Source organism: Sinohyriopsis cumingii, chromosome 18 (genome assembly GCF_028554795.1).
Source record: "Sinohyriopsis cumingii isolate HCF-2022 chromosome 18, ASM2855479v2, whole genome shotgun sequence".
NCBI lineage: Eukaryota > Metazoa > Mollusca > Bivalvia > Unionida > Unionidae > Sinohyriopsis > Sinohyriopsis cumingii.
This window is the reverse complement of record NC_142978.1, coordinates 100068841-100088604: the sequence shown is the minus strand read 5'-3', so window position 1 is coordinate 100088604 and position 19764 is coordinate 100068841. Positions and strand designations below refer to the sequence as shown.

The window sequence follows — 19764 nt, the reverse complement described above, 5'->3', positions numbered from 1 at the left end:
GCTTAAAGTGTCCTTTGTTTCCATTCCAGTTAAATAATCCATACAACCAATGGTTAGAAGCGCTGAGCAGCAAAGAAAGAAAAAGTTCAAAGTTCAAAGCAGAAGGTATCGTAAAGCTATATTCAAAGTTCAAAGCAGAAGGTATTGTAAAGCTATATTCAAAGTTCAAAGTTCAAAGCAGAAGGTATCGTAAAGCTATATTCAATGTAATCATTATGCTCTCACAAAAAAGAATAAGCTGAGAATCCTTATGAGTGATTCATTAAGAACAACAAAACAACATGGTTCAATATAAACAATAGCAATAGTACCATACTTTAGTAACTATAAAGACATAATTCATTACATGTAAACTCCTAAGCAATATGAACTTTAAAAAAACAATATTACAAATTTCAAATTTCAATATATCTAATACAGCACACAATAATATTTCCCAAAATCTGAACTTCATAGCACTAAAATGCATGATGATTTGTTATAAATTCTGACAGAATTCTAGCATCATGGCCCCCATTTGACATTTTGACAAAGAAAATGACATTTTGACCCAAAAAAATGACATTTTGACCCCCAAAAAATGACATTTTGACAAAGAAAATGACATTTTGACAAATTTCTTGAGAAACAACTGAAGAATTTTTTTTTTTTAATGTATTGGAATGGAGAAAATTCTGAAATTTTCGGATCAGATGATAATGGGTTTTTTGTCTTTGTGTATCCATATTATGGACTCAGCAGACATAACGATGGTAAAATTAAAGGGGGAGGGGCTAAAAGAATCTTTGCAGTCCAAAAATAATGCAAAACTGTTATCATTACTGTAAGAATTTTACAAATCTGCCCACGAAAGAGAATTTATACAACTTAAAGGATGCTGGGTGTGAAATTTAGAGATTTTCGTTATGGAATATGCAACATATTTGACTTTTTATTATAGAATATGCAACATATTTGACTTTTCATTATGGAATATGCAACATATTGGACTCTTCATTATGGAATATGCAACATATTTGACTTTTCATTATAGAATATGCAACATATTGGACTATTCATTGTGGAATATGCAATATATTGGACTTTCAATTATGGAATATGCAACATATTGGACTTTTCATTATAGAATATGCAACATATTGGACTTTTCATTATGGAATATGCAACATATTGGACTTTTAATTATGGAATATGCAACATATTGGACTTTTCATAATGGAATATGCAATATATTGGACTTTTCATTATGGAATATGCAATATATTGGACTTTTCATTATGGAATATGCAATATATTTGATAGCTGGAAAGGTAGACAAACATAAAAATCAGGCATAAAATTTGGTATCATAAAGGTTGAGCATTTTGTGCTGTTCAAACCCTAATAAATACACACAAGTATATGGAATGAATAATGAATGACAGAAAGAAATATATAAAAACACAAAAAAACATGCTTAAACTATTCCCCCCCCCCCAAAAAAAAAAGAGCAGTAAAAAATTGAGAATTGTGTGTACAATATCCCAGTCAATAACACTGACATTTTACTGTGACATGCCTAAATGGCCTAAATGTTCATTGTAAATTTTCACCACCTCTCCACCTTATCTCCCGGAAGCTGATAACCCTTGGAAAAGTCACGGTGGGGAGATTTTTTGGACTACGTTTGTTTTTCTACTTTGAATTTTTAATTACATGTAATAACATGAAAATCGACTCAAGCCATCTCTATATGCACAAAAACATGCCTTCCAAATTTTGTCAGTCTCAAATGCTTTGGCGTAATCATATTAAAAACACTTTTATCACAAAATATTTTTAAAAATTAAAAAATGCATACAAATTACATAATTGTTTCAATGTACTGAAAATCTAATCAGGTAATTAATACAAATAAAACTAGCATATTTCAATTACTTATGTCAGGCCCTTTTACTCAATTCTTCTAAGAAGATTTTTATATCAAAAAAAGTAAGTCCAAAAACTTTCAATAGATATACCAAGAGGTCAAAGTGGTCCTAATATCATCTACCTGGTAACACACTGTACTGGAACATTGTTAGTTTTTGTCAGTAAGGAATGTACAGAAATTCTTGTGGAATTTTGTTAAGACATTAATTATATTAACAGTGTGTGTTCATTATTCAAGACAAAATAGTTAAAAATCATCTCTTTTCTTAACAAAATGGTTGGGTCTGTAACAAATTAATGGTGAATATTACAAATATAATTATATCTATAATCCTTTAATCCCATGCCATGACATGTCATGTGTGCCAAAACAGTAGCCAAATGGAATTTTGTGAAACTTACTGCAACCAAATCCAAATTTTTGGAGAAGAAAAATAATTCAGATACCTCCCCTTCAAAATTAATGTTTTAGGTTTTCAGCAGTGTACCTGAATGTGTTAAGTATTTGTAAGACTTTGAATCATCCTACGATTTTCAGGAGTGCAAATGTTTATTGTCTGAACTTCACATAATTTTGCAAGTCCATTAAATATTTCCTTGTTTGTTGAGTCAGTGTTTTATGTTTACAGGCCCTGTGATAAATATCTTGCCTGGGTCCCTGCCTATTATATCATTAGTATAGCAATAAAATTGTAGGCTTCAGTGTCAACACATCCTATTTTGATCTACAGGCTCTCTAATGTCAGCAGGATGCGTCTCACTGTACTTTATCGGCTACAGTGTAAATTTAATCATCCCACTTTAGTTACAAATTGTACAACAAATAAAATACACATACCAAATTGATCTACTAAAGGGTACTGGCCATTTAATATTCAGAGTGTTTAGAGTTGAAATATTTTATTTTCTTTTATCTAAAAATAATGCATATTTTTTCTAAGTAATATCATGGATATAATATAGTGTTCTTTTGCTATCTATCAGAGCAAGATATTTATTTTCCAGCTATTGACAGATGGAAATTACATAAAACAGTGTCAGGACACTGTCCCAGAACAACGAATTGTTATTCCTAAATATAATTGCATTATACCCTTGTACACATCATGGTTGTTGTTGTTCTAGGGTTTAACTCCATTTTTCAGCACACGATAGGCTATACATGGCGGCCAGTATTAATGGTGGAGGAAGAACCCTAAAAAACCCAGGGAAGAACCACCGACCCACGAGAAGCTGCTGGCAGGCTTTCCCACGTACCCACGCTAGCCGAGCCTTGGACTCGAACCCACGCAGACAGAGGTGAGATGGCAGTGATCCGTAACGGAGAGCGCTTTAGACCACTCGGCCATACATATCATGGTAGGTTAAGAAATACTGCAGTACAAAATTTGTAATGCTTATTTTTCACACAGTTTCTGTTCATGCCCATGCTAATGTACAAGTCAATGATGTTGGACGTACATGTAATACACAAGTTTTACAGTCAACTGAAAGTGTCAACATACATGTACATACATGTACTATCCAGAAAGAAATCATCAGTACTCATCTGTTTTATATCATTTTGTATTTCTGGCCTTTATGTTTTTCAGATACAGACAAAAGCTCATAACAAGTATCAGGTTGTCACTCTGAGTTTGTAGGTAAAGTCTGATGTGCTATCTAGAACACTGCTGGCTTCAGTTAGAATCGGTGGTACCAAGTCATCGTCCTCTTCACTTCTGGTAGCAGAAAATTAAGTTCCTTTCTAGTAATCACAAATTTCACAAACAATATCTTCAGCTGTTAATATCACAGATGTGAAAATGTCATTATCGAAATTAAACGTAATCATGAAACAGACACAAGTAGGCATAAAGGGCTATGCAACATAGTAAAGGAAACATCATCATCTTTAAAATCATCATCATCATCATCTATTTGTGCACTAAACCCTGCCTTAAGAAAAGTTTGCAATGCAGTTTATGGAAACATCTTGTCATATTGATTACAGACAATAAATTTATTTCATCGTCAATTTTTTATCAAGGCTCACGTGGTATGGATGGATTAGATCACATTGATACTTTAACCAAAAAATACAGATGACTCCTTCAAACACAATTTTTACATCCTGCTGTACTTAGTAACTCAACATACAGGTACAGAATGATAGCTAAAGGATTTTTCTAAATTAATTAATCAAAAAAGAACAAACAAAGCATTTATTTTCATGTTTTAAATGCACTGAATAGGAACCTGCAATTCTAAATTGCCAATTATGAATGAAGGATGATTTAGCTGTCCAAATGTTATTCCACAAGCAGATATCCCTGAGGCCTCTCCTTGTACTACTAATAGCAACTCATCATATTTCCAAGACAGAAAATATAAATTTCTCAAGAAACCATAAACTTGACAATTCAGCACATGGTTGTCTGCTAGGGATTGTGTTTGAAGAGTCTTTCATACACGGGGATAATTGTACAACCAATATCAATTACAACACCAGCATGTCACAAACAGTTTTATCTCCCCCAAAGAAAAGGAGGGTTACATATGATAGTGACCCGTGAATAATCCAAGCACAGTCACTCATGCTACATTATACTCTTCATTATGACCTAGATCTGTGTACCCAGTATCATTTCGTTATTTACAATAGATCATTTCTAAATTGGAACTCATGAAAATGAAACAGTTTCCTTATAAAAAATAATATTTATTGTTAATTTCATATAATATCAATTTGTTAAATGTGACAATATGTAAATACTATTAAACGATTTATGTTATTGTTTTCTTGTGCATAAAAATTGTGTACTTCGGATGAAAAGGTCATGCCACAGCCCTCATTAACAGAGGAGATACTGCTTGTTTTGTGTTAATTTCTAATCAATGATCATTCATGACGATAGATCTATAGATCATTTTTATTTATAACTGGTATTCCTTAATTCTTGTTGATTACTTTAAGTTACATGAGTTTTTATTTATAATTGGTATTCCTTAATTCTTGTTGATTACTTTAAGTTACATGAGTTTTTATTTATAATTAGTATTCCTTAATTCTTGTTGATTACTTTAAGTTACATGAGTTTTTTCAGTTAGGAACTATATCATTTTTCTTATATCAGTTGTTTAACTTAGTGTGCATGACTTTGTAAAATCCATTGTTGGAAGAATGCGCACAAGTTTGGTGTCAGATTTAATAATTTTTTTCAATCACAATATAAATAACATCTCATTCACTATGTGCTCTTAGTGTTTTCACTATAATCTGACCCGAATCATCTGGTTAAAAATAGTCATAGGTCTCACCTGTAACAAATCATCTTGAAGACAGAGTCTATTTACCAAGTTTCATTAAATCTGGGTCTGAAATATAGTCTCTCCAGTGGCAAAAAGCCCAGCAAGACATGTGCGAGATTACCTCATTGATAAATCCAATCAGTGGCAAAATGCCAAGCAAGACATGCGCAAGATTACCTCATTGACAGATCCAATCCGTGGCAAAATGCCAGCAAGAAATGTGTAAGATTACCACACTGATAGATCCAATCAATAGCAAAAAAAAAACCAGCAAGACGTGTGAGATTACCTCATTGATAGATCCAACCAGTGGCAAAGTGCCCAGCAAGACATATGTAAGATTACCTAATTCATAGATCCGATCCGATATCCCAAGTTTTGCTTGTAAAAAATTTAATAAAAAATAGTTGCTAAGTGTTGACAAGCTCAACCAGTTGGATGCAAAATCACCTCGGGGCCCCGAGTGGCCTGAAGCGCTCACTGTTCCTGATCACTGCCATCACACCGCTGTCTGCGTGGGTTTGAGTCTTAGGCTCGGCTAACGTTGGTATGTGAGAAAGCTTGCCAGTAGCTTCTTGTGGGTTGGTGGTTCTTCCCGGGGTTTTCCAGGGTTCTTCCTCCACCAGTTATACTGGCTGCCATGTATAGCCTATCTTGTGCTGAAAAATGACGTTAAACCCTACCAAAACAACAACAACAACAAAATCACCTCATTAATTAATGCATCTTGCTCATAACTGTACTATCACTAGAAATTAATGATTTCAGATGACTGACAAAGTTTATCAAACTTGTGCATGATCTTGATTATGTAAGTTTAGATTCCAAGTTCGATCAATAAGAGATATAAAAAAAATATAGCTTCAACAGTGGTAATAATTTCAGCCTATCAGATTCAAAATCACCTTATTAACATGCAAAAATCCTGCTCACTTTCAGAACTATCAAAGATCTTATTCACCTAAACACATACACTAATTTTAATCACATTTATGAATTCTAGAGTGGCAACAAACTTGGCCAATCATGTTCAAGATCACCTCATTAATATGCATACATCTCTTTTTATCAAACTTGTCCAAGACCTTGAAAATATAAGCATGCCAGTATATGCCAAGATAGATAAAAATAAAATTAGAAATTAGACCTGAAGATTGGCCTGAAGCTGTCAAAAAGACACAATATCACCTTATTTGTACATGTGGATCTTGTTTTTATTGAATTCATCTGAGATCTTCAATGATATAAGCAAATATTTGGAGTCTGATTAAAATATGATCAGAAATATGGCCTCTAGTGGTAACCAGGTTATCCAATCAGATGCAATATCACCTAATTAATATGCATGGATCTGAGAAATCTTGAACTTGGATAAGAAAAATGGGTGGCAAGAAGCAACTGTTGACAGATGGATGATGCACAATGGACAATGAACAACAGGCACAGAACCATACCATATACTTGTGTAGTCAAATCAATAACAAAATTGAAGAAAAGAAACAACATTTAATGGCCTGAAAATACAATCATGTTATATTCATATTAATACAAAGTTCTAAAATGTGTACACAACTGAAAAAGGCCAAAATGTCCTGAGAATGTAACAAGGTCACCTACAAATGGATAAAAAAATATGCAAGCAAAATTTGATTTTACTATAATTTTTGCACATTGTTTAAAGCTTCTTGGGACAGATGGAAAGGTATTACCAAGTCAAGATGCCCCCAGTGAAGACAGTTAGGGCATAACAATTTCCACCCTTGTGTGAATGAATAGGAGGGGGAGGTGGTGGAAGGAATGGCTTCTTTTACACTGGTATATGCTACATGCATACAGAAATTAACATAAGTAACCCGACATATCATGAGTGACAAACAGTAGCTTCAGAATATCCGTTATAAATAAACATACTGCAGAGAAGTGCATGTTTTGGAATATACAACTGCCAACAAGCCAAGCAATGATTCTATTAACCAACTAATTGGAGCAACAAACAAACAAGCAGTCTATACATGTGATATCTCATGGAATTTTTCAGGACACCACAGAAAATATATAAAATTTCTTTAGCCATGTTGTGAATTTTTATGACTCACTGAATCTCCCCATAACTAGAATTCCTTGAAGGGACAGACACTTAACTGACTGAAAAGAATTTCCATTAATTCAAGACCATTTCTTTAAGTGAGGAATGTTGAAACCATCTTATTCTTTAGCAATAAGAAGGTTATCAAATTAGCTGCTGTGGTGGACATATTGGATGTCAACTTAATCCATTTTCAAGGCATCACAAAAAGTCTCTCAAGTGGAAACCCCCTGCTGATTGTACTTTCAATTTTGGAAAAACAACAATAAAAAGATTCTCAAGACAGATGCCATGATGGCCATATCTGATATTAGATTGGCACCTTTTAATATTTAGTACCAAGCAGGCATTGAGGATCAAGCAAACATCATAGGAAGTCTTTGTGAAAACCCCATGTTAATATGACCATCCATTCAGGAGAAGTCTTAAGCTTTTCAAGATGTGAAGTTGTCTCAATGTCTGATTCTGGATGGTTGAGACATCATTTTCAATTTGGACCAAGCAGCAGACTATGTGATAAATTTTGCTTAACTTAGAAGATGCAGTGTTAAAAATTGTGCTAATGGACATAAAGTCAATGGACAACAAATGACAGACTGCCAATGGACAATGGACCATCCCATAAGCACTCCTGGTCTATGACCAGTAGAGGTAAAAAAAAAGATTTTGTTATGTCAGTAACAGGTCGAGTGTAAGGAATGCAAGTGTTGTAACAGTAATCAACCTAATGCAAGTGTTTTAACAGTAATCACAATAATGCAAGTTTTGTAACAGTAATCAGCCCTAATGCAAGTGTTGTAACAATAATTACCCTAATGCAAGTGTTGTAACAGTGATCACCCTAATGCAAATGGTGTAACAGTAATCACCCTAATGCAAGTGTTGTAACAGTAATCACAATAATGCAAATGGTGTAACAGTAATCACTCTAATGCAAGTGTTGTAACAGTAATCACCCTAATGCAAGTGTTGTAACAGTAATCACAATAATGCAAGTTTTGTAACAGTAATCACCCTAATGCAAGTTTTTTTAACAGTAATCACCCTAATGCAACTTTTTTAACAGTAATCACCCTAATGCAAGTGTTGTAACAGTAATCACAATAACGCAAATGTTGTAACAGTAATCACCATAATGCAAGTTTTGTAACATTAATCACCCTAATGCAAGTTTTGTAACAGTAATCACCCTAATGCAAGTGTTGCAACAGTAATCACAATAATGCAAATGTTGTAACAGTAATCACTATAATGCAAGTTTTGTAACAGTAATCACAATAATGCAAGTGTTGTAACAGTAATCACCCTATTGCAAGTGTTGCAACAGTAATAACCCTAATGCAAGTATTGTAACAGAATCACCCTAATGCAAGTGTTGTAAAAGTAATAACCCTAATGCAAGTGTTGTGACAGAATCACCATAATGCAAGTTTTGTAACAGTAATCACCCTATTGCAAGTGTTGTAACAGTAATAACCCTAATGCATGTATTGTAACAGAATCACCCTAATGCAAAATGAAGTTACAAAACAAACTATATGAGTTCCATTTTCTACCCATTTTCCAATGCTAAATTTCAAAGATGTACAGTTTATACTGTTATCATGGGTCAAATATCAGCCTTTGATGGCATACCAATTCTGCACTTTGACTAGTATGTATTTTTATATTATTTACATTTATTTCGGGTGATATTTAATTATTATCAAATGGTAAACAAAGGATGTCTTACTTGTTTTACAATTGTGTTTTGCATCATTTGTCATTTTCTAAATGAAGCTAAAAGAAAACTACAAGAAGCAGGACTCAATTCAGTTTCACAGACCCATCAAACAATGTTTGGCATGAAAAATGCATGTAGTGGGACTAAATTCCGTGCCACAGATCAATCAAACAGTGGTTGGCATGAAAACTGCATGTAGTGGGACTAAATTCCATGCCACAGATCAATCAAACAGTGGTTGGCATGAAAACTGCATGTAGTGGGACTAAATTCTGTGCCACAGATCAATCAAACAGCGGTTGGCATAAGACCATATTCAGTATCTCAAGCTGATCAAACAATGCAAGTTAGCTATAAACACTTTACATCATATACCATCTATGCTCCCTTGTAAGTCATAAGTCAAGTCCAACTGCAAACAGCACAGACCCAAATCTGCCATTGCATAATGCCTGTATCTGTGCAGTTTGAAAGGAGTAATCAGCAGAACAAACAACACAGATCATGGTCTACAGGTGCATTATGTTATGGCAGATCAAGATCTTTGCTGATTGCAGTTTAACTTGACTTACAAGCAAGTATATATGGTACAATCAAACTAAGTTCTATGTGTAACATTCTATGTCACAATATATGCAAGTATCTAATAACAGTCTATGTCCCAGCCCAATCAAACTAGGCTGCACAGACAGCAGACCTATGCCAAGTTTGTTACAACATTTTGTCATAGAGCAATTGAACTATGCCAAGCAGGTAACAACATCTGGTGTCAAAGTACAACAGAACTCTAATAAGATTTCTCAAATAGTGACAACACTTACTTGGAAGGAAGGAGAGCTGCTGTAAAGCTTGGCAAGTAACAACATTCTGTGTCAAACACACACACACACACAATCAAAGTATTGATAGTACTCTCTTGTATGAAGCCTTATAACACTATTGAAAGCACTTACTTTGTAGGTAGGAAAGCTGTTGTGAAGAGGTGTCTTCACAGGCAATCATGTTCTGGATGATGCTCTGAACTGCATTCAAGATGGCTTGGTCATGACACAGGTTCAGCACATTGTTGATCTTGGCATCCAGTAAACTGTGTCTAGACGCCATGTAAAATATGCTTATGAAATCTTTGACATAACATTACCTACATCATTAACAAGAAGGCCAGTGGACCTAATATCACTCATCTGGCTAACACTATTTAACAGCTGACCATTCCATTAAACAGGCTTATGTTATATTGGATAGAACACAACTTGTGTCAACTATCTCCCAAATTTTGTATCATGTTGATTTTGCCTATTTTACTACATCCTAATAAAAATTCTCTCTAAAGATAAAGGCAAAATTAATATGCACAGTCACTCGCTAATAATCCAAGTCATCCACGATGGGATATTCATTAATATGTGTACATGTTGCTCATTACTGAACTAGTCCAAGATCTTGAAAATATATGTATGTATTCCAAATCTGATCAAGTTGGATCAAAACTGGATCAGAAATATGACTTTGTGTGGTAACAATTTTGCCAGTCAGATGCAAGAACACTTCATTAATATGTATGCATCTCATTTATTATCAAACCTGTCCAAGAACATGCTGATAGAAGCGTATACTCAAAGTCTGATTAAAATCAGTTCAGAGCTATGGCATCCAGAGTGGTAACAAGGACAGTCAATCATTTTGATCAGCAATATGGTTTTTAGAGTATTAACCAGCTTAGTTAAACAGATGCAAGGACACCTTATTAATATGTGCATATCTCACTGTATTGCTGCCATTTTGTGAGAAACAACTATGCACTGGTCACACAAAATTCAAAGTTGGCTTTATTCTTTCTTTTTTAAAAGTCCTCTCACATTTTGAAAGAAATAGGATTCCCTTAAAAAGAATGATGCTTTACTGGCCAAAAAGAATTTCCAAGAATCCAACTGTGATATTCTTGGATTACTTATTCTGATATGACCGTCCATTCAGAAGGATCCGAACTAACAATATTCAAGATGTCCATCAGAGTGGCCATATTAAATGTAATGTTGGCATCACTTTCATGCACAACCAACTAGAATTCACAAAAAATCTTTTGGTGAAAACCTCATGTTGATATGCCCATCCATTCAGAAGGATTAACAATGACAAGATTTTCCAGATGGCTACCATGGTGGCCATATTGGATTTCTGATTGGCACCAATTCCACTTCGAATCAACGAGACACTACATGACGTCTTTTGAAGTACAAGCTCATGCTGATACGACTTTCCTTTAGGAAGAACAATGATAACAAGATTCCAGATGGAGTAATAGAGACATTATTTTCAAGATGGCCACTGTGGCAAGGGATTTGGATTTCCAAGCTACACCATTTATATTTAGGACAATTAGGATGAATGACTAATGTTTCAGTGCAATATTCCAGGTAATTTTGAGGGATTAATATAGGCAAGCTTTTGCTATCTGATGGATGGATGAAGGACAACAGGTCATACCATAGGAGCTAAACAGTAGAGCTAAAAGTTAGATCTGTGTGTTTATAAAACCACTTCAAACCAAATATATCTAAACAGAAAAGAAAGAAATGTAGAAAAAATAATGCCATGAGAATCAAATAGTTATCTACAAGTGCCTATAAACATAACAGTTCAAAAATGTGTATAAAATACCCCAGGAATAAATATAATAAAAAGACTGAAAATCTAATAAGGATAAATACACAAATAAGCTGACTAAATTTCATTTGTCTTTCATCGAGTGGTTTTTACCAAATTGTGCTAATAAGGCTTCTGTCCTGAAAGTTAAAGTTTTAAAAACGTGCAAAAAGTAAACAACAGTCCTTCTGACAGACTGATGATTTACTGGGTGAAAATATTTCCAGAAAGTCAAGACAAGACCATTTCTTCCTTTAAACAGATGAGGTTTGATATTTTAGCAATAGCAAGAGTTTCAGAATTGGATGCTGTGGTAGACATATTGGACACCAGATTTGTACCATTTTCATTTAGGACCAAGCATTATCAGAAGTCTTTTGGTGAAAACCCAATGTCAATATGACCATCCATTCAGAAGAAGTAGTGTCAGCAAACAATTTTGAAGGCAGTCATCAAGGGAGACATACTGGATGTTTGCTTGCAACCGTTTTAATTTATGACAAACCAGGTATCATAAGAGTCTATTGGTGAAAACTGCATGTTCATCTAGCCATCCCATATGGGAAAAGTAAAGATAACAATATCTTTAAGATGGCCACCATAAATCATTTCCATTTTTGGACTAACTAGACACAATAAGAACTCCTCTGATGAAAACCCCATGTGAATATGACTTTACATTTTAAAGAAGCAGTGATTTTCAAGATGGTCACCAAACTGGCATGGTGGCCAAAGTGGACAACAGACTGGCATGGTGGCCAAAGTGGACAACAGACTGGCACATTTCAGAGCAGCAAGACGTAAGAGGACATTTAGGTCCAACAAGATATCGTAAGAAGTCTTCTGGTGAAACCCCATACTGACAACACTTTCCATTTTGCAGCAATAAGATTTTCAAGATCGCTGATTGATATCCAGGGCTTTCCTTACCAGCCGGGACCAGCATGACTTACCCAGTTACTTTAACTTTTCACTTGGCTACTTACTTTGGCAACTCACTTTCAAGTCTAACGGAAGGCTCTGATTCTCAGCATATCCATTTAAGACTGACTAGGCGGCATAAGAACATATAATGTCAATAGGATATGTAGCCATAACATGATTTCCAAAATGGCCATTGTCATTTCTTACCAACCAAATACGACCGTTCATTCAGAAGAAGTGGTGAAAACAAATTTTTGAGATGGCCTCCGAGGTTCCCCATAAGAGCATTGTAGAGAAGGGTCACTTTACTATTCAGGGTTCATACAGAATTCTGAATGATAAATTCAAAGACTTTTCCAAACTTTCAAAGACCACAGACATAGATTTCCAAGACCTATTTTCACAAAGATTTTGTATACAAGTTATGTTATATGAAAAAACAATGAATGCAAAATACTACAATCTTGTTTAATGATGAATTCAAACTATTATTAATCAAAAGAAAGAAACCAGGAAAACTCTACTACATCATAATCTAATAACCATTGGACAATTTTATTTCTGATTAAGGAAAGAAATTAAAATGTTTGGGTTTACTTCAATTTTCAAAGATTTTTAAAGACCTCAGGGTAATCCGCTCAATTTCCACAAACTTTCAAGGCCTTGAAAATGCTACCTCATTTTTCCCAAACTGTCAAAGACCTTCAAAGACCTTAAGAACTAAGCTATTTATAAAAACATTCAAACAAGTCTTTAAAAATAAAAGGCACGTTCCATTAAAAACCTATAAAATTCTGCATAAAAATTATTCAATTTTGGTTTTTATTAAACCAATATTGTGACTGGGCCACGTAAAAAAGATTTAATGCTCATGTATTTGATTCTCTTATAAAGAAAATGGCAATAAAAACTGTCCATACTTACATCACTGGAAATACTTTGGGAAAGACAACAGAGGCCTCTGCTAGATACTCATATAAAATTCTTGCTTCATTCTCATCTGTGGTATTCCGAACTAAAGTGGCCTAAAATGATAAATAAATTCACGTAAAGTCAGTTTACCTGTTCTTGATAATTTTATTGATTTATTTGAACATGAATCCTTCAATACTCTTGCTTTGTTTAAATAGTGGTTATTGCCAGCTCAACAAACACGTACAATGTACAGTAAGAATACAAAACTTCTTCCTCTAACAGTGTAATCATCTTTGGCTGAATGATCTAAAGTGTCGCTCTAAGGCAAATGCTTCAAGACCTATGATAAAATCCATACCAGACATTAATAAAGGTTTATCTGAGCCTCATTTAATCAAAGAAATGAGAATACTGATGGCTTGGAAGGTTCAATGATTCTAATTTACACGGGACCGGATGGGGTAAACAACTTGATAGATATTAATATTTAAGGTATTTTTTATTATTGTAATAATCTCCATAATATTTCTTTACAATTTCTTTCACTGTAAATTTTACATTAACATCTGAAACATTACTAGGGGAATTATTATGACAATTTCCTTTTACATGCATTTTCTGCTGTTGTTTCAAGAATAATCATCAGGGAAATACTAAACTAACCCACCCTATAACTAATCATTTCATTTATGAAATTCTGACCATGACCGAATCCTGTTACAAGTTTACAAATAAATGATATTCAGATTTTTGTTCTGTTTTACTTCTTCATTCCATAGATGGTTCTGGTATATTAATTTGAGTTGCCTGGCAACCCTAATTACCACTGGCAGCCGCAGAATATTTGTTCTGCAATATCCCAATTAAATGTAAGTCAATCTTGCTTGCAAGAACTTGAACCTCATCCCATTCATATCCATAAAAAGTGTTACTACATCAATTCACAAAAGCCATCTTAATCATCCAAATACTTGGAATTGCTTTTATTAAGTCTAAGCTGGACCTGAATATTCCAGCCAGAATACTTCAACGATGGTGAACATAGGAAGAAGTGAATGTAGAGTTTCAAAATAAGACACTTTACACTAACGTTTATACTAATTTTCATTTCAGATTATTAAAATGATGTTACTTAAAATTTATAAAAACTTTTCTTATTCTGCTTCATCAGTTGTATAACATTAAACAGCAACCTCAAAACTAGCATTATCAGACAGAAAATTTAATCTTCTTACCAGCACTGTAAGAACTAGAACTTGAGTTGGGTAGTCAGTGAGAACTTCAGGATCCAGCAAAACATTGTTTTCATTGGACACTGACCCTCGTCCACTGCGGCTAGGAGGAATGCCACCCTTGCTACCATCCTTCTTGGATCCAGGACTGGGCAATGACGTACTGCGAGGGGAGAGAGGTGGGCGAGAGTTGGGCTCATTGTCTAGGCTTCTCCACACTTTGGGACTGTTACCCTGCTGTAAAGGCAATGATATAACAGTAAGCATTCTGAAACAATAGGAAGACAATTATTGAGCAGACTTTTTGAGCAGAATGACAGAGGAGCCGAATTAATATATTCACTATGGATGTGTACAAACCTCACAACCGATGATAATCCCTAGTCACTAAATCATGGATACAAATTACTGAAGCTTAAGTTGAGAAGAATTATATGTTACAATTTACAGCATGCACAAAAAGAACTGCAAGTTGTTCTTATCAAAATTAAACAAACCTGTCAAATAATCACTTGTATTTAAATATCAAAATCAGAAGAAGGCTGTTTAATAACCTCAAATACGATTTCATTTTATCAATATCAAATATTATAAGAAACTACTACTTGATTTCATAATTTTTACAATTCTAATTACTAATTACTTATGCTTTCAAAGAACTTAATTTTGGTTGAAAATTTTCTATCAGAGAATTGTTTGTTTGTAGGTGTAAAGCTATTTCATGGTCTAGTTACCATTACTCTTTAATCGATTTCAGGTTGGTTGGAGTTTTGTGTCACAGCAACACTTTGAAGGTTATATTGTGCCGAAGCAAGCAGGGTAAAGTGCCTTTCTTGAGGACTAGGGATGGATAGGTAGGGAAATTTTGCCAGGTACCTGGTCTGGATACCAAGCTGGGCTGGGTATTTCTGGGTAGTGAAAACCCCCAGCTGGGTCTGTATGACTGGGACATGTACCCTATCTGAGTTGATTTCATGGTGGTTATGGAACTTGCACCTCAAATCCAATGCCTTAACCACTGTGTTGCCATGGTTCTTACTTTAGTAATGTATACTGTAATGCCCTCTATCTGTCCATCTGCTAATCACCACAAAGTGGAAATTCACAAAACTCTACTAGTTATGTTGTCCATGGGTGGAAATTCACAAAACTGTTATTTATGTTTCCATTTGGGAAACTTTGCAAAACAGGTGTCACCCTTGGCTTCTGCCTCTGGTACCCATGGCAGTGGGTCAAGGCTCAGATGTACACTTAAGTTTTTTAAAATATTTTCTGACCAACTTTACATATGCAGTCAAAACCAGAAGGTGCATCCTAGATATGGCAAATCTGGCATTACTGCCTCTGTGTCACTATCTGGGGCTTGGTTGGTGAGCAGTGCATATATGGAAGGTGGCTCAGCATATTTAGAATATGTAATAGAAAGTGGGTTTTTTTGCAAGCAATGGCATTTGCTCAAGTTAAGCGTTATAGGCATACTTACTGTTCATGTATTGTCTGCAGTTGAGTCAGTGGTGTTTTGTCTGGTGTCAGTGGTATTCCTGGTTGTGAGAGGCTTATATATATATAAATGGGTTACTAATGAAATATCCAATCCTGACTCACTGCAGAATTTCTTTGAATTGTTTAACAGTACCATGCACTATGGTCATGACTGGTTTCAGCAGAAAGCTGCCGCTGAAACTGACGGCAGTTCCAATGCCATTTCTAAGTGTAGGCGTTGGCTGACCCTGAGAGGTAGCCACAAAGGTCAACTTGGAATTAAATACTGCAAAATGTTCCAAGTATTGCTAAATTGGAGAAAAAAAATACTCATGGTCTAAATCACTGTATCAGGGCGTTTCTTATTTAGCTAGTCTTGATGTTCCTAATTTCACGTTTTTGTTGTAGGTTGCACTAGCATTTTGTACACATGCAGTAGTGATTCCTATTTTTTGTTGTAGGTTACACTAGCATTTTGTATACATGTGGTAGTGATTCCTATTTTTTGTTGTAGGCTGCACTAGCATTTTGTACACATGTGGTAGTGATTCCTATTTTTTGTTGTAGATTGCACTAGCATTTTGTACACATGTGGTATTGATTCCTATTTTTTGTTGTAGGTTAACACTAGCATTTTGTACACATGTGGTACTGATTCCTATTATTTTTTACAAACATGTTATGAGAGACCACCTGTCTTGAGAGACAATTTTTCTCTGGCTAAAGGGGCAGTCTCTCAAAAGTGGTGCTACTTCGTTAATAAAAAGGTACTATCTATCATATCTATATGCATGTACTATGCATCATATCAATATACATGTACTACGCATCATATCAATATACATAAACTGTTCACCAAATATACATGTGTTATACAAGTACTATGCACCATGTCAATATACAAGTACTATGCAGCATATTACTATATATGTACTATGCAGCATATCAATATACATGTAATATGCAGCATATCAATATACATGTAATATGCAGCATATCAATATACATGTATTATGCAGCATATTAATGTACATAAACTATACACCAAACAAATATACCTGTATTATATCAACATACATGAACTATCCAGCTGGTCAATATACAAGTACTATGCAGCATATCAATATACATGTAATATGCAGCATATAAATATACATGTACTATGCAGCATATCAATATATATATGTTGTTGTTGTTGTTGTTGTAGGGTTTAACGCCATTTTTCATCACACGATAGGCTATACATGGTGGCCAGTATTAATGGTGGAGGAAGAACCCGGGGAAAACCCCAGAAAGAACCACTGACCCACGAAAAGCTACTGGCAAGCTTTCTCACATACCCACAATGGCTGAATCGAGACTCGAACCCACGCAGACAGAGGTGAGATGGCAGTGATCCGTAACGGAGAGCGCTTTAGACCACTCGGGGCCCCCATATATATATGTACTATGCAGCATATCAATATACATGTATTATGCAGCATATCAATATACATGTATTATGCAGCATATCAATATATATGTACTATGCAGCATATAAATATTCATATATTATGCAGCATATCAACATACATGTACTATGCAACATATCAATAGGTCAGTGTATCTGAGCTGCATCTGGGGAAAAATAAACAAGTCAAACTGGATAGATGGACAGACAAAGAGATAGGAAAAACAATGACAAAACCAATGTAGAATAAGCACATTTGCATTACTGAGCTGAATATGTACAAATAAATTGACAAGTAATGTTTTATCTTTTATCCATAACACTTAACATTTTTAATTTATTCATTTAATAAATCCATGGACTGAATTATGTCCAATATAGGTATATAAAAATGGTAATCCAGAATGATGCAAATCACATCACCTAACATATTAATTCCAAAAACATTATAATAAACTGAAGTCAACATTTTTATGGTTCACAGTATCCTGTAATGTCATTACGATCTGGTTCAAAACCCAAGAATTTATCTTCATCGTCTGAGTCACCAAATAAAGTTGTGAATTACTCCACTATCATCCAGTCATCAAAAACATCATCTGACTCAGATTCCTCACCTGATTATCCTGAATGAAATCAATGAAGTGTTCATCATCCTTCGTCCCATCCATGTCCTCTCAAGTATTACACACCCACTGAAATGCTAACTCAATCCCAGAACACTTCACATTTCCTGCCTTAGTAAATTCTTTGGGCTCATCTACTATCTACTTATGCCACTGTTTATGCATATTTGTCTTGAATAGCTTGTTTATGCAAACATCCAATGGTTGCAGTGCCGATGTGGTGCCAACTTCTGTTTCACTGACTGTATGCTCTAGAATCCACACATTAACTCCCAGTTTGCATAAGGGCTTTCCATTTTAATTTTCTTCAGATGTTTGGCACTATCAACTGACTTTTTCTTGTGCCAGTCATTTACCTGTTTCTATGAATTCACTTTCTGCAGTACTATTGTTGTTTATCTCTGCAATGTCTATAATGTTTAACTTAACTGCTCCATTGTACACATTAAATTTTTTCCCCCCATATTTGTGAAAGTACCCAAGTTTAAAAAGAACAATTTCAAACTCTGCAATGCAGCAGTTGGAGGTGTAAGGTTGTGTCAATGTTGTATGTGTGTCCTGTTGTCAAGATACTTACAGCATTTGCATTGACACCATTAGATGGTGGAATACCACTGGGTGGTGTTGGAGGAACACTAGACACAGTTGTAGTAGGGGCTGAGGCTGTTGGAGGAGCAGCTACAGGCAAGGCAACTGCAACAGAACAATCCATAAATTATACAGCATTCAGACACTGACTGCTACTTTATGATCTACCAAGTATATTCACATACATGTCAGATCCAACTACAAACAACACACACCCTGATCTGACATCACATCAATCAGGATCTATGTTGTTTTGTTCTATTATTTAGTCCTAACAAACAGCAAAGACCTTGACCTGACAGAAAATGAAGCCATGGCAGATTTGGGTTTATGCTGTTTGCAACTGGATTCAACTTTAATATGGGTACATACTGTACACATGAGATTCATTCTACTTGTATCCAAGTAACAAACAACAAATTACTCTAAATAATAATACACAGAGGCTCTACCATAATTTAATTAAAAATGGCAATCGGAAGAGCTTGTTTTGAATCATGGGTTTTTAGTTTTATTACTACACAAGATCTACACAGGTTTTAATTATTAAGCCATGCACTTTAATTGTATTTTTTAAATTTGAGAGCATAAGCTATGTCTTGCTCTGAATTTTCTAGTGAATCAATCTTTGTAAGGGCCCTTCTGTCCAAGCTATGATGTCTTTTCTAGTGAATCAATCTTGGTAAGGGCCCTTCTGTCCAAGCTATGATGTCTTTTCTAGTGAATCTATCTTTGTAAGGCCCTTCTGTCCAAGCTATGATGTCTTTTCTAGTGAATCAATCTTTGTAAGGGCCCTTCTGTCCAAGCTATTATGTCTTTTCTAGTGACTCAATCTTTTTAAGGGCCCTTCTGTCCAAATTTCTGATCATTATTTATTTAGATATTACATT

The 19764-nt window shown here is 34.7% G+C and overlaps 1 protein-coding gene across 5 annotated transcripts in view; it reads right to left on the bottom strand.

Annotated features, from left to right (window-relative positions):
* LOC149777584 (neurofibromin-like) overlaps positions 1-19764 on the bottom strand; it is a 295420-nt gene that overhangs the window by 18290 nt on the left and 257366 nt on the right. For all 5 annotated transcript variants that reach the window (XR_016416190.1, XM_089942205.1, XM_089942202.1 and 2 more), the window contains 4 exons: positions 18864-18979; positions 14732-14965; positions 13506-13606; positions 9965-10104 (listed from right to left, as the gene is read on the bottom strand). Coding sequence is in view for 4 of the 5 variants with exons in the window: in XM_089942205.1 (XP_089798331.1) it covers positions 9965-10104; positions 13506-13606; positions 14732-14965; positions 18864-18979 (591 nt within the window). In the remaining variant the exon portion in view is untranslated. The remainder of the gene's footprint in view (positions 1-9964; positions 10105-13505; positions 13607-14731; positions 14966-18863; positions 18980-19764) is intronic.